This window comes from Xyrauchen texanus, chromosome 1 (assembly GCF_025860055.1).
Source record: "Xyrauchen texanus isolate HMW12.3.18 chromosome 1, RBS_HiC_50CHRs, whole genome shotgun sequence".
In the NCBI taxonomy this organism is placed as follows: domain Eukaryota; kingdom Metazoa; phylum Chordata; class Actinopteri; order Cypriniformes; family Catostomidae; genus Xyrauchen; species Xyrauchen texanus.
In genome coordinates this window covers 65,725,493-65,740,814 of record NC_068276.1, presented here as the reverse complement: position 1 = coordinate 65,740,814, position 15,322 = coordinate 65,725,493, and the positions used below count along the sequence as shown (strand labels likewise).

The window sequence follows — 15,322 nt, the reverse complement described above, 5'->3', positions numbered from 1 at the left end:
TGTAACCATCAACCTGCTGTAACTATCAACCTGCTGTAACGTCAACCCACCGTAACCATCAACTTGCTGTAACCATCAACCCGCTGTAACCATCAACCCACCATAACCGTCAATCCACCATAACATCAACCTGCTGTAACCGTCAACCCTCTGTAACCGCCAACCCACCGTAACATCAACCTGCTGTAATCGTCAACCCGCTGTAACCGTCAACCTGCTGTAATCGTCAACCCACCGTAACCGTAAACCTGCTGTAACCATCAACCCGCTGTAACTGTCAACCCACCGTAACCTTCAACCCACCATAACATCAACCTGCTTTAACCGTCAACCCGCTGTAACCATCAACCAGCTGTAACCGTCAACCCACCGTAACATCAACCTGATGTAACCGTCAACCCGCTGTAACCGTCAACCCTGTTGTAACCGCCAACCCACCGTAACCATCAACCTGCTGTAACCGTCAACCCACTGTAACCATCAACCTGCTGTAACAATCAACCTGCTTTAACCGTCAGCCTGCTGTAATCGTCAACCCCCCGTAACTATCAACCTGCTGTAACCATCAACCCGCTGTAACCGTCAACCCACCGTAACCGTCAACCTGCTGTAACCATCAACCTGCTGTAACCATCAACCCATGTTGGTTTCGATTTCAAAATTAAAAAATGTGCTGCCTCAAGAATTAGGACCAGTGGTTTTAGGGTAGTGAAGTTGAATTCTCATTGGCTCTCAAGTATCTCATGACTGTTTGCGACTGCGTATTCTGTGATTATATGTTTGAATGAGAAATAAGAATGGGCAATACCACTTATTTTCGTTTTGATCCAATACCAATAATTTAAAGTCCAATATCGTCAATACCGATACCACTACTGATAATTAAATAGATTTTTATGCAATTACTTGGGATTAAATTGGTAATTTAAAATACATTTTTTTTGTCATAATTCAAGTCATTATTATTATATATTTTTTTTTTTGCCTAAACAGAAAATAATTAGACTTCTGTTTTGTAACAGACACCTGTCAGTTACTTAGATTTTTTTTAAACTGCCATTACACTCCTCACCACTAGGGGTATTAATGAGACCTATGTGCTTAGATAAAGAGACATGTGAGCAGTAGAAGAAATTATCATGGCTGATCTCCTTGGTCAAACAAAGTCCTGGTTGGGAAACTTTCTGTTTCATGCTCAACTGTAAGTAAAATATATATGTATATGTTGAAGTTTGATTTACTGGTGAAAGATTATTTTTGTGTTTATTGAATATAGTGGCTTTAATGCAGATAATTAACAGGAGGCGTTTTGTGTTTTGTAGAAAGACTTTTTGATATCTGCTCAATCAATATTTGAGCCAACATTGAGAGAGCTATATGTTTGACTGCGGTCAGACCTCATTGGATTTAATTTACCATCAAACCTCCACATCATTTGACTCCTTAAAGACAGTTAAAACTTGCATCTGACTTTCATACGTTCACCTCAACTTTCTACAACAGTGAACGTTATAAAGACTGAATTATATATTGCTGGAACTTCAACTCATATACAGAACCATATACATCTTTGTGTGCAGGGTGTTTTTGTAACATTGTTTGTGTATTGTCTCTTTGTTTTGAGTCTATGTTGGTCTTTATATAAAGTCATAAAAGGTGTTTACATTGCAGTTTTTATTTACTCATTAGATTAAAACATATGTTGATGCTGAATTTTAAGAAATAAGAAATGTCACCTTTAGATATGTTATTTTAGTGTGAATTTACTCTGGAAGCAGTGATGTCGAAGTGTCTAAAGAGGTGGGCATACTGTGAATTTATGAAAAACGCATGCAACCGATCTCTAAAATGTATTTACATTTATATACGGTTCATGTAAAATGTGTAAGAATAATGGTTATTTTTTATTATTTGTGTACTATTATGTTCTTTTCTCTGTAGAGTGAAATTGTTTTCCTACTTAGAATTATAAATGTAACTTATTTGATATCATGAGAAAAAGGCACCACCGACAGCAGTAAAAGGCAGATAATCAAAAATTATCAGGGGTGCAATAACATGCAGCATATTCACAAAGTTTAAAGGTGCAGTATGTCCTGTTCAGACACCTGTGATATTAGTGACACCTGTGGCCATTAAGTGAACTGCAGCAGCTGCCTGTTGATTGTGATCACACACACTCCAGAGAGACAGGAGCATCGACCAAAACAATGACGTAACGTACAAAGAGACTGAACGTGATTCACCGACATCATGCTGACAGATGAGTTAACATGATTAACATTACACAGTTATGATTGTTTTACTACATACTTTAAGACTGTATACTCCAGTGCTGGAACAGGATAAGGGTTAATATAACAGGCTAAAACAAAGTGTGAATATCAGTCTATGTGAGACTGTTGTTTGTAGTAATCACTTTTCTTTACATGATATATTGACTGCATATATACGATAGCCTATGTCGGCATTAGCTAGCTAGCCAGATTCATCAATAGCTGTTAGATAAATTTGATGGATGATGACAGTAGCTGTTTATAAAATAGACTGTAGGCTACATTATAAATATGTTGACACAATTCAGTGTACAGCTTGAAGACTCTGTGTTCTGTACTGATAATCTCACAGTACTGCAATACATTGAGAATGAAGCATCATGGTTTAAAACATTTGTAGCCAGTAGGGTTTCCTTCACCAGAGAAGCTTCTGAGCCCTCACAGTGGAGATATGTCAGCACCTCACTAAACCCATCAGACCTGACCCAGAGGCATCAAAGTGGAAAACTTCATGAAAGAGGAAAATTGGATCAAAGGACCAGAATTCCTTTGAGAGTAAACATGAGAGTAAATGGCCTTTGTGACCAGATCAGACAAGTGAAGTGGAGGTTACACAGGCCATAGTAGCAGAAATCAAATCCTTGCAGAACTACTAAACGATTTTGGGTTGCAGCTGCCCGTACAGCCATACAGAAGCTGATTTCTTAATGTACAGTGTGTAGAATATTAAATTCCAAAGTCAACGAACAGAAAATGGCAGATCTACCAAGAGATCATCTGTTGCCAGATAATCCTCCATTTAAACATACAGCTGTGGATTATTTTAGTCCCTTCTTAATAAAACGAGGACGTAGCACTGTGAAGAGGTATGAAGTGATGTTTACATGTCTGACTATAAGAGCAGTTCATATTGAGGTGACCAACAGTCTCGATACCTCATCATGCATAAATTCTATATGACGTTTCATCTGCAGAAGAGGGAGGTGTCTACAATTAGATCGGACAATGGTACAAACTTCATTGGTGCTGAAAGAGAGCTTCAAGAAGCTATTCACGAATTAAATTAGTCCAAAATAGCTGAAGTTCTTGTCCAAAAAGGACAATACTCCAGCAGCACCGCATCAAGGACGATTGTGGGAAAGATAAATCCACATAGTTAGAAAGATTTTGATTTCTGTATTGAGTCAACAGATATTAGATGATGAGGGGCTTCACACAGTTTTGTATGAAGTTGAAGCCATTATAAATGACCGATTACTAAAGCATCAGATGACCCAAATGACTTGGAACCTCTGACTCTGAATCATCTTCTGCTGATGAAAAAACAACCAGTCATGCCACTAGGAGTTTTTGTGAAGGAGGACTGTTATTCACGTAGACGATGAAGGCAAATTAAACACATAGCAGACCTCTTCAGAATATCTGCCGCTACTGCTGGAACAACAGAAGTGGCAGAAATGTAAAAGAAACATGGTATCGGGAGACATTGTTCTCATTGTGGATAATTCTGCCCCAAGAAATTCTTGGATTTTGGGAAGAATCCTCAAGACAACACCAGATGCTTCTGGATTGTTTGACGTACTTGTGCTCAGAATAAAAAATTGTCTGTTGGACAGACTGATAACACAACTCTGCTTATTGCAAGAAGCAGAAGAAGAAAATTAACTTTACATTAAGACTTTGAATAGAAATGTCACAAAAAATTAGAATTTCCTAAAATTACTGTTTAACTCTTTCCCCGCCAAACATGGAATTTTCCGGGTTTTATGAAAAAAACGCTTCCCCGCCAAACACGGAATTTTCCAGGTATCCGTGTTTTAGGTGGTATACGGTAAGGAAGATCCGCGCGCATGTTTTGAAAGAGTACGCAACTATTTGATCAAAGAAACAGACTGCGATCGTCTCAAACGTGAAGTGGAACACCATACTAATACTAAAGCACTTGTTTGATAAAAATGCCTTTTTCTCAGCTTTTTGTCCGAAATGTTGTTTTTGACAAAACCTACCTCTGTTCAAGTGGCAATAAAAAAAGAACAAATGTAGATAAAATAAAATCTTTTTTTTTTGCCTAAAAGCAGAGGCTCAGATCTTTATTTTGATATATAGCATCTTCATATATTCATGGAAGAAAATATTCTGCGGGCCATTAAAGTTTAGCGAAAATCGTCAAAAACCCTGGCGGTGGCTGGCAACTTTTTTTTAAAAACGCTGGCGGGGAAAGAGTTAAAAGAAAAGGCAGAGACAATTAGGGGTCAGAGTGTAAGTGTCACGATCCCCTGTTGTCTGCCCCGTGTTTCACTTGTCACCTGTTGTAAACTACACTTCCCATAATTCCCTGCCCTCATCATTGCCTGTCATTCATTGTTCTCACCTGTGTCTCGTTTGATCATCACTCTCCCTGTGTACTTAAGCCCCGCTGTTTGTTCAGTCCCTGTCGGTCGTTGAATGTAGATGTTTGGATTTGTTTGTTCATTTAATGTTACCTTTGCCCTCCGTGAATTTTTCTCCTCTGTTACGATGGCAGGTGAAGGCAGACGTGGGGTGAGGATCTAAATGTGTTTTTTATTGAAAATGATAAAGACAAACAAGGCTGGAACAAATGAAACGTCCACGATGGGAAAACAAAACGAAAACATGAAAAACATCCACAGAGTACACAGGCTGGAGAAACATTCACAGAGCGTGCTTCACTTCACCCCTCCCGGTACCCCTTCAAAGCCACTCCATTCCAGCCACCTCTTGGTGTTTCGGGTTGCAGAGGCTTCCGTCAAAATTGGGTGTTTTCGCTGTTCCTGCATTTTATTCAGGACGCGAAACACTCGACAACCCCACAACAGGCAGTCTTAAAATGTAATACCCATCTCAGAAATCCTGGCAGCGTGGAAACTTCTGCCAGATATATTCTTTTCTGTGGGTCTTATAAGGGCGTCAGGATTTAATTCACTCGCCGCTTTTCTGTGTTTCAACGGCGTGTTCTCACTACCGTAAACCGGATTTCTTTTTTATGTAAAAAACCCCCCCTCAAATCTCCTGTTTAAAGGGGCCATGGTATGTGTTCCCCTTCCAGAGAGAGAGTTAGGTTATTACACTAAATACTTCCCGTTTCCCATGGAGGGTGAGGGGTGGCGTCTGGCATAGATCTTAAAGCTTGAACTGCCCGTGGGTGTTCAAGTCCTAGATGATGCCTATCAAGACGGTCGTGTCTCAAGCCCTACAACTCGTTTGGCTATACTTCATTTAGAAGTTCTGCCACAACATGGAAAGTTCCTGAGGTTCGCTTCCGGGGGCGAAGTCTTCCAGTGTCAGGTTCTTTCACTCGGCCTAGCCCTTTTTACCCGCACATTCACAATGCATGATGTAGCGCTGGCTCCTTGCGACTCCGGGGCATCTGCATTCTGAATTATGTAGACGACTGGCTGATCCTAGCGCAGTTCCAGGAAATGGCAGTTCAGCACAGGGACATCGTCTTAGCTCATCTGTTTCGCTGGGGTTGAGGCTCAACGCCAAGAAAAGCGTCCTCTCTCCCACTCAGAACACTGTCTATCGGGGCATCATATGGAGTTCAATCACAATGCGGGCACAACTGTCTCCCGCTAGGATTGAGTCCATTCAGATCACCCTGAGCAAAGTCAGGCTAGGTCAAGGTTGCACTGTTATCAGTATCAACGATTTCCAGGTCTTTGGGTGACCGCGTCCTCGGTGATCCCTCTGGACCTTCTGCTCATGAGACCGTTTTTGTTGTGGCCCAAAGCCAGGGGATTTCTTCCAAGGGCCAAAACCCCTAGGCTAATAAGGGTTACGCGCCTCAGGCTTCGTTCCCTTTCTATGTGGTTCAGACCCCGGTTTTCTGCCTTGGATCCCACTCTAGGTGCGTCTTGTTGTCGCAGGCTGCTAAAGACAGACGCCTCCCTGACGGGCAGGGTAGCGGCCTTAAGTGGTCGTCCAGCTTAAGGGGATAGGAGGGTCATCAGCTCGGTTGTCCCAGTCACTGTCTCGGGTTGACGGCTGTATTTCTGGCCCTGAAATACCTCCTCCTGAGGCTGCCATGTCTTGGTGCGGGTGGACAATACAGCAGTAGCCTCTTACATAAATCATCAAGGAGACTCACGTTCTTGTCAGCTGTATTTCTGACGTGTCGGATTCTCCTTAGGGCCCAGGGCAAGCTCCTGTCACTCAGGTCAGTTATATCCCTGGATGCCCGTATACGGGAGCAGATTTGCTGTCCAGACAAAAAATACCAACGGGGGAGTTAAGTACTCCTCCCTAAGGTAGTAGTTGCCCAGAGTTCGCCAGCAAGGGTTTTTGCCTCTTACTGATAGCACCACGCTGGCCGAACAGGGCTTGGTTCTCGGAGCTAATTTCTTCCCTCGACGGCTCGCATTGGGCGATTCCGAACAGGAAGGATCTTCTATCTCAGGCACAGGGCAATATTTCATCCCTGCCCCGAATTGTGGAATCTTTCATGTTTGGCTCCTAAGGGTACCAACTGAGGGACACAGGGCTTTCTCCTGAGGTTATCGAGACGTTTTTAAATGCCGGGCTTTTTCCACTTCAAGTTTTAGTGAGATCATAGGGCAGAAGATGACCTCTTCATCTCCCTGAAATCACCCAGCCCCCTTGGGTCTGGACGTTAAGACACATACATGACCCAGAATGTGTCTGTATGCGTTTCTTTCCCCGGTTTCTCTGCTCCCGGGAGTCTTAGCAATGTTCACCAGCAAGGGTCTTGCCTCCTATTAATGGCGCTGCGCTGGCCGAACAGGATATGTTTCTCAGAGTTAATACCTCTCCTCGACGGCTCGCCTTGGGCAATTCCGAACAGGGAGGACCTTCTCATCCCTGGCCCGAATTGTGAAACCTTTAATGTCTGGCCCCTAAGGGTACCAAATGAGGTTCACAGGGTTTTCTCTTGAGGTTCATTTCAAGTGCTAGGGCTCCCTCCACCTGGAACTGATCTGGGTAGATTTTACAGGGCAGAAGAGAACCTCTTCGCCTCTGTTGGTAGCGCAATGTCTCCTCTACTTCACCCCGAGTCGCCCAGTTCCCAACAGGGGGGGCTGATCGTGGTAACGCATACATAGCACAAATGCGCCTGCATGCGTTTCCTTCTACTAAAGTTCATATTACAGAACCAGCTAACTGCCAGTTTGCTTCAGTTCTGGATTTTCTGTAGAAAGAACTGTCAGCGGGTACTTGCCTCACAACTGCCAGGTTCTATGTGGCCACTGCGGTTTGCCATGGCTTGGTGGGCGGGGTGCCCTCTGAGGCATCCTCATTATTGCCCGGGCCTACGAGTCGCGCAGTCAAGCTTCGCCAGTAGGTTTAGGCGCACTCTACCAGAGGGCTCTCCTCCTCTAAAACCTTGGCTAGAGGTCTCCCTCTGCAGCAAGTTTGTGATGCGGCAGGTTGTCCTCTCCGCACACATTCATTGGTCTTTTATAGTTTTGATGTTCTGCACTCCTGGCTCTTATGCCCTTGATTCGACATCTCAGCTCATGCCTGAACAAGTTTGTGATGCGGCAGGCTGGTCCTCTCCACTCACATTCATCAGTTTTTATGACAAGTTTGTGTTGTGATAGGGTTCTCTTCGCACACATTCATCAAAATGTAATGGTTTAGATGTTTATGCTACTCCGGGCTCTTATGCCCTTGAGTCGACATCTCAAGTTCATGTCTGAGACCTCTCGCGTTTTTTTGAGTACACTGCACAACCCCGTAGGGGTCTGGACAGCCCCCAGTGCGGCGGCGTACTGCGTTCCCCATAGCGCTTTGCAGCGCAGCATAATAGTGAAGCTTTTTGTAAGGGAACGTCTTGGGTTACATGTGTAACCCTTGTTCCCTGAAAAAAGTGGAATTAGATGCTGCGCTTTGCCGCACTGGGATGTCCCAGGACTGCTCTTCAAAAAGAAGTATCTGACGACACCTGGTGACGCATCCATTTATAGCCTGGCCTCAGGTGCATCTAATGATTACATCAGCTGAGGCTATAATACACATATACACAACTCGGTCACAACTAGGATTGTTCCCCATAGCGCTTAGCAGCGCAGCATCTCGCTCCGCTTTTTTCAGGGAACAAGGTTTACACATGTAACCCGAGACATTTCTTTCATTTCATCAAAACTCTTCCATCCATATTTAATTTTTATACAAACAAAAACAGAGAGATGAAAATGACACTATTATTCACATGTTTTACATAAAGAGTGAGGAGCGAAACAATCATGATGTCAAATATTGTTCAAATGTCTTAAATGTCTTCAGTTGTTTTGAAGAAATAATCTTTTTCTCCAGTGCAAAATATATTTATGACATTAATAATCAAGAGTTTAAGATAGTATTTAAATCTGTAAGAAAGCATGAAGTCACAAAAATCCACAAAATAAAACTAGATCAGAATAAAACTAAAGTGTTTCTGCTCTTATTCATTATTTTAACATGAAACAGGAAATATTCAAGTAAAAGATTCAAATAGAAATCATAGAAAAGCAGAAACACAAAATACAATGTTTTAAAATCATATGAATGATAAATCAATTCTACAACAAATGAAACATGGTGAAATAATGAACAGGAATGTAAGAAAAGTCTTCTGAACGTTTTTAAAGAGATTCAGATTGAAGTTTCTTCCTCTGTTACTGCAAACTGACTTTGATCTTCAACAGATGAAACTATCAAATACAAAAACAATATTAGAAACATGTCATTGAACTCCACTTTCATATTGTTTCCTCTGCTGTTATTGTCTTTGTGAACATTTCATCTGTTGATTATATTGATCTCTTTTACCTCTCGCTCTGTAGCATTTGAACACCAGCACGACTGTCGCCATCAGATATGGACAAACTGCCAGAAGAGAACTGAGAGTGTGTAAGACACGAATCTGATCTGCTGCCACTGAAAAACAGACACACAAGCACATGATGATTGAGTATATCTGAACAAGTGCACATGAATGAATAGAAAAGAGAGAATAAACTCTCACCTGTGACATTGACCCACAATGCATCACTGTAGTTTGTGTAGTAAACTGGTTCTCCTCTTCCAGCTCTACACCAGTACTGACCTCCATCAGACACTGAATCAATATGGACTCTGTAGGAGTTTGTTTCTGTCTTGTTTTTCTCAGAGTTCTGTGTGTGTTTGTACCAGTAAAAGTCCCATCTAGCGGTCTGAGTCATGTGACAGATCAGAGTCACCGTGTTTCCTGTCAGTGCAGCTCCTGCAGTATCTGATGTGAGTTCAGGATTGAGCTTTGAGTCTGTGGTGAAGAACATTTGGGTCATTAATAAACAGAGTTCATCTTCTGCTCGTCTTTACTACAGTAATTACTCACCTTTAACAGAAAGAATAACACTTGTGTTCTGTGATGTTGCTGGTCTTCCATCTCTCTTTCCTCGACAGCAGAACTGATGTTGATCAGACTCAGTAGCTCCTCTGATAGTGAGAGTGTTTGTGTTTACAGTGTAACGCTCAGACTCAGACACGACAGTTCTGTCTTTATACCACTCATATCTCCAGTTACTGTAATCAGACTCAATGTCACACTTCATGATCACTGTCTCTCCAGTGAAAACAGATGTTTCTGGATGTACAGTGAGTTTAGCTGTGGGCAAATCTGTACAGAGAAGGAAATATTTACTCAGAGCTCCTGATAAACACTCAGTACAAACTGAATAAACTTTGTAAAAGTCTACAGAGATGCGCACACACCTGATACTGTGAGTGTAAGTTCATCACTGGTGTGTGTGTAGCGTGATCCTCTTGTCTCTCCTCTACAGCTGTATTTACCACTGTGAGATTTGTCAGATGTGATTCTGTACACTCTCTCAGTGCTGACTGGATTGACTGAATCATCTTTAATCCAGCTGTATCTCCACTCAGTGTGTGTTTGTGTCTGTATGTCACATGTGAGAGTGACTGTCTCTCCTCTGAACACATGATGATCTGGATTTACACGCACTTCAGGTTTTGGTCTCTCTGTATAAAACACAAGTAAATATTCATCTATTTTACAATAATACAAAAATTAGACTGTAATCAGTTCATCTGAAGATTATGAAGATTTGAATAATTCAAATAAACATAAGTACAACAACAGACATATCCACCTTATTCCTGAAAGCATTATACCTCAGTGAATTTGGCACCCCATATCATTGAATAATCTCCAAAACTATTCCATTCGTTTGTGCTGATTCGGTTTTTAAAATATTAAACATTGTTTTTTAATAATGTGCAGTAACAAATAATAAATAATAGGCAAGTTTGATCAAACCTTTCTACAGAGTTCTATTCTTACACTGAGGGGCCGTTCACATAGAGCACGTTTATGTGTCCGTCCATTCTGTTTTATAATGAATTTCAATGTAAACGTGTGCTAGATATGAATCTTTCACCGATTGTTCGTGTTTTTAGACAACTTGTTAAGCTAAAAAGAACGTAAACTGTTAAACGTCTCAAGTCAGACACATATGTTTTGCTCTTTTGTGGCGCTGTGTGTAATTTTATTGCAACAACAACGTACTTCAGCATGTTAGCGGCACCTAACATGTTTTCAAACATTTGTGCTGAAATTTCAAACAAAAATTTTGAATATTAGCTAACATATTGGCCTATGCAATTACAAACACAAGTCAACATAAGTCGTGCCGGATTCTAGCTAAATTAGAATGAATAAAAGCAAATTCAGAACTGAATACTGTGTCTGTTTACTTGCGGAAAAAAAACATCAACGTTACTGTCGTAACCTCCGTTCCCTGATGGAGGGAATGAGACGTTGAGTTGATGTAGTGAAACTAGGGGTCGAGCCCCGAACACCTCCCATTCATTGAGAAAAGGCCAATGAGAATGGACGAGTGGAATTTGCATGCCACTCCCCCTGACATATGGGTATAAAAGGAGCTGGAATGCCCACTTCATTCAGGTTTTGTGCATTTCAGAGGCCAGTACAGTGTTGTGGCAAGAGGGACACAACGTCTCAGGGGGTGAAGTGAAGTAACTAGCATGGGAGCAGGACACGCCACTCGGTTCATGCATATAAGACCGCTTCAGCACTGGCTTCAGACTCGAGTCCCAAGATGGGCATGGGGCTGCTTCACACGGGCATGGCACTGCTTCACACAACATGTATTTATCATGTCGCTTTGCCAACCACTTATTCAGGCGGCCTATCCAGCGGCACTGTTGGCTTTGATCACCAGTGACGACGTAGTCCTACAGGCTCTGGAGGGGTGCGCCGGTCGAGCATGCCAACTGGTGGGTTTTGCAGGCACAGATGCATCGCAACCACCTTATCCACTTAAGGGACCCCCTGTACGCTTGGACCACCCCGCCGTCAAGGGTTGTGAAAGAGGATGAAACCGGAAGTCTGTTTCGGTCAGCGAAAGGTGTCCTCCCAGACCTCATCAATTTGTCGTGGTTAAGCACGTTGGTCAGCACTGCATCAGCCTTATACTGGGTGTGCAGACCCGAAGGTTGCAGCCTAGTCGAGTCATCTGCGTCCAAAATCACCAGTGAACTCTCCGATGCAACAATCGAAGACTCCCAAAAGAGATGTCATGCTGGCCCTGAGGCAGGCTTGTCTAATTTTTGTACCGGACAGGAGCAAACGAGCGTGCTGGGGAACGGGAGGTACGCGGGGAATTACTCAGGCGAGACCGCGCCCATTGAACTCCCCAAATCGTCCCCAGCACCAACCAGGCCAGCCTCATACCCGTGGGTAGAATGAGCAGCGCGGGGGTGGCTAGAGTGGCTTTCCCCTGGAAGAAGGTAAGCCGCGACTGCAACGTTGCCATGGTCATATTCTCGCAATGAGAACATGAAACATCCACAAACGCTGCCTCAGTGTGATTGCTGCCCAGACACATGAGGCAGCACCCGTGGCTGTCGGAAGCAGAAAGATAATGACGGCATCCAGGAATCACACAAATTTGGAAAGGTATATTTATAAATACACATCTTTAAAAAGACATTCAACATAAATGTGTGTACTCTAATAGAGAAAATATACTTTTAGCAGGAATATACACACTTTTAGCACTGTCGAAGCACCCAGGGGCGAAATCTACACTCGTTGTACAGAAGGAGAGAAAGCCGCTGGACATGCACAGAATATCCAACAGCATACACTTCTTAAGACGCGTATGGCACAGCAGTAGTATTCAGCTTGCTGATAATACAACCGCTCGGCTCCGAAGAAAAAATCTGAATGGAGTTTAGTGGTGGGTCGTTCGCGAACGAGTTGGCTCTAAGAGCCGGCCTTTGTAGGTGAACGTTGGGAGCTGGCTCGCATGTCAGAAGAGCCGATTCCATAAAAAAAAAAAGAACAAAATAAAATAAAATAATTTAGGCCTATATGCTCAAACGCACGCACATTCATTCAGACTAACAGCCTCACCTGTTGTTCCTGTCAATCAGACACGAGTCCCAACCAATGAACCCAGTGTCAACCAATGAACCAAAGATGCGTGAGGGAGGGCGGAGACAAGTTATTATGTTGTTCAGATTGTATTCATTTTGACTTGTTACATTTATATTTACTTTGTTTATATACATTAATAATGTCCTTATTTTTTGCATTTATTTCAATTTGTGGGATGCTGCAGTTTTGCAAATTGTTAATTATTGTTCTTTGATATGGTGTAATATTCTATTAAGCTGTTCAGACTGTATTTATTTGAATGGATAGATTTATATGCACTTTGTTTATATACAATAAAACGTTATAGTTTAACTGCAAATGTTTAAAAGCATTCTTTTTTAATAACAAACCAATGCATTTTAAATACATTGTGGTTAATATAGAGTATCATTTCATTTAATAATTTAATTAGAATTGTTTTTACACCAATTATAAAAAAAAAATCTAAAAATTTTTGGCTTGAAAAAATACAAAACATTTTCAGTTGCTGAAAAAAGTTGCTGTTTGGGAACCAAAAGAGCCGGAATGCCCATCTCTAATGGAGTGGGCATTCCAGCTGTTTTATACCCCTATATCCTGGGAGTGGCATGCAAATTCCACTTTTCTCAAAGAATGGGAGGTGTTTGGGGCTCTCAAGAGTAACCCCTAGTGTCACTACATCGGCTCAACATCGAGTGGGTGACAGAAGGGGAATCAGAATTATTAACCTATAAAAACATGACGTACATAATTCTTTCATAATTTGCAGCACAAACAGATTTTAGATTTTTTTTGGTGTATGGAGTTTGATGTGGTGAAAGATTAATTCTTAGCCAAAACAAAGCCAAGAAGTGAGCACAAACGATGGAGACGGGTGAGAGTGATTGATATGGCGTGTAACACGATTTCACGACTATGTTGTGATATGGTGTGATGTTTCTTTTGACAGCACAAATGAACGACACCGGTTTGGAGCGACTTGGACTACATGAGGTGGAGAGTGACATCACAGCCAAAAAAACATGTTTAATATCTTAAACACTGAACCAGCATAAACTAATGGGACAGTTTTAGAGAAGATTTAATTATATGGGGTGATAAATTCACTGAGATACTCTGAAGTGTTTCACGATTCACCTGTTTTTAATTTCCATCTCCAGTGTTTTCTCTCACATCGGTGTATATTCTGAGTGTGTAATGTGATGTTTAAAGAATTACATTTATAAATATTTTCAGAAACATGTGATTTAAAGTGCCGATAGTGAACAGAGTCGAGATGAGCGTTTGATGTGTTTTTGACAGTGCTTCATCTGAGTATGTAGATGTCATGATGGTCCGAGGTTTGTTATGTTCATATCATTCACTAATTTGAGTTGTTCTGACAGACAACAACTTCACAAGTTGATCCTGAAAGTCATTTTGACTCCAAATAACACTTAAATGTTTGTTGTTCTCCGTCTGAATCGCTCGTTTCGGTAGTTTTTACATTGTGTCTCGAGACCAGAAACACAAAACAGGCAATTACAATCATCATGTGTCGTCCAGTAGTTGCTCAGGAAAACTGTGGATCTGCTGATGATGCATATGATTATAATATAACAGATGATCACTCACCGATGACACGAAATGACACTTCATTACTCCAGGAAGTGAAGAATTGTCTAGATGTGCCGATAGCCAAACACTTGCATGTTCTGCTGTTCATTGCAGTAATCTTGAACTCTTTCTTATTAGAGTATTGAACATCAACATCATCACAAGACCATCTGTATGTCCTGTCTGTCACTTCTGTCCCCTGTATGTCACATGTGAGAGTGATGTTCTCTCCTCTGTTTTAGGATTTACAGTCAGAACAGGTTTATCTGTAAGAACCAGAAACACACACACAACTCTCACTTTACAAAACACACATGTTGTATCTACAGTTTAATTCACACTCTCTTTCTGCTCAATAAATAAATAATTTTGAAATGTTTAACAAACTTGATTAATAAAACTAAGATATATTCCAGTTTTATTTTATTATTATTATTATTATTACACATTTCAGTTTGATCAAGTCAAGTCAAGTGGTTTTTATTGTCGTTTCAACCATATACAGTTAGTACAGTACACAGCAAAACGAGACAACGTTCCTCCAGGACCATGGTGCTACATAAAAACAACAAAGGACCAACATAGGACCACATGAGACTACACAACGAAATAATACCTATATAAACTACCTATATATACCTATATAAAGTGCACGTGCAAACATGTGCAAAAAGTACAGGACAGTACAACAAATTACTGACAATGAACAGGACAATAGACAGTGCAGCGCCGACCAGTACTCAGTAGTGCAAAAAGATGACAGTTTCTAAAAACGTAAACATAACATACTATGAGATAATGTTCTATGCACATAGCAGTTATTGAGGTAGCAGACAGTTATAAAGTGACAGTTATTAAAGTGCAACTCAGGACACGTGTGTGTCAAACCAGTCTCTGAGTATTGAGAAGTCTGATGGCTTGGGGAAGAAGCTGTTACACAGTCTGGCCGTGAGGGCCCGAATGCTTCGGTACCTCTTGCCAGACGGGAGGAGGGTAAAGAGTTTGTGTGAGGGGTGTGTGGGGTCAGTCCACAATGCTGGTTGCTTTG

At 41.6% G+C, this 15,322-nt stretch overlaps 1 protein-coding gene across 1 annotated transcript in view; it reads right to left on the bottom strand.

Moving 5' to 3' along the window:
• Positions 1 to 15,322, bottom strand: part of LOC127646031 (basement membrane-specific heparan sulfate proteoglycan core protein-like) — a 409,929-nt gene that overhangs the window by 199,533 nt on the left and 195,074 nt on the right. Inside the window, exons 8-9 of the mRNA XM_052129531.1 lie at positions 9,613 to 9,894; positions 9,262 to 9,537 (exon numbers count right to left, since the gene is read on the bottom strand). Coding sequence (XP_051985491.1) covers positions 9,262 to 9,537; positions 9,613 to 9,894 — 558 coding nt within the window. The remainder of the gene's footprint in view (positions 1 to 9,261; positions 9,538 to 9,612; positions 9,895 to 15,322) is intronic.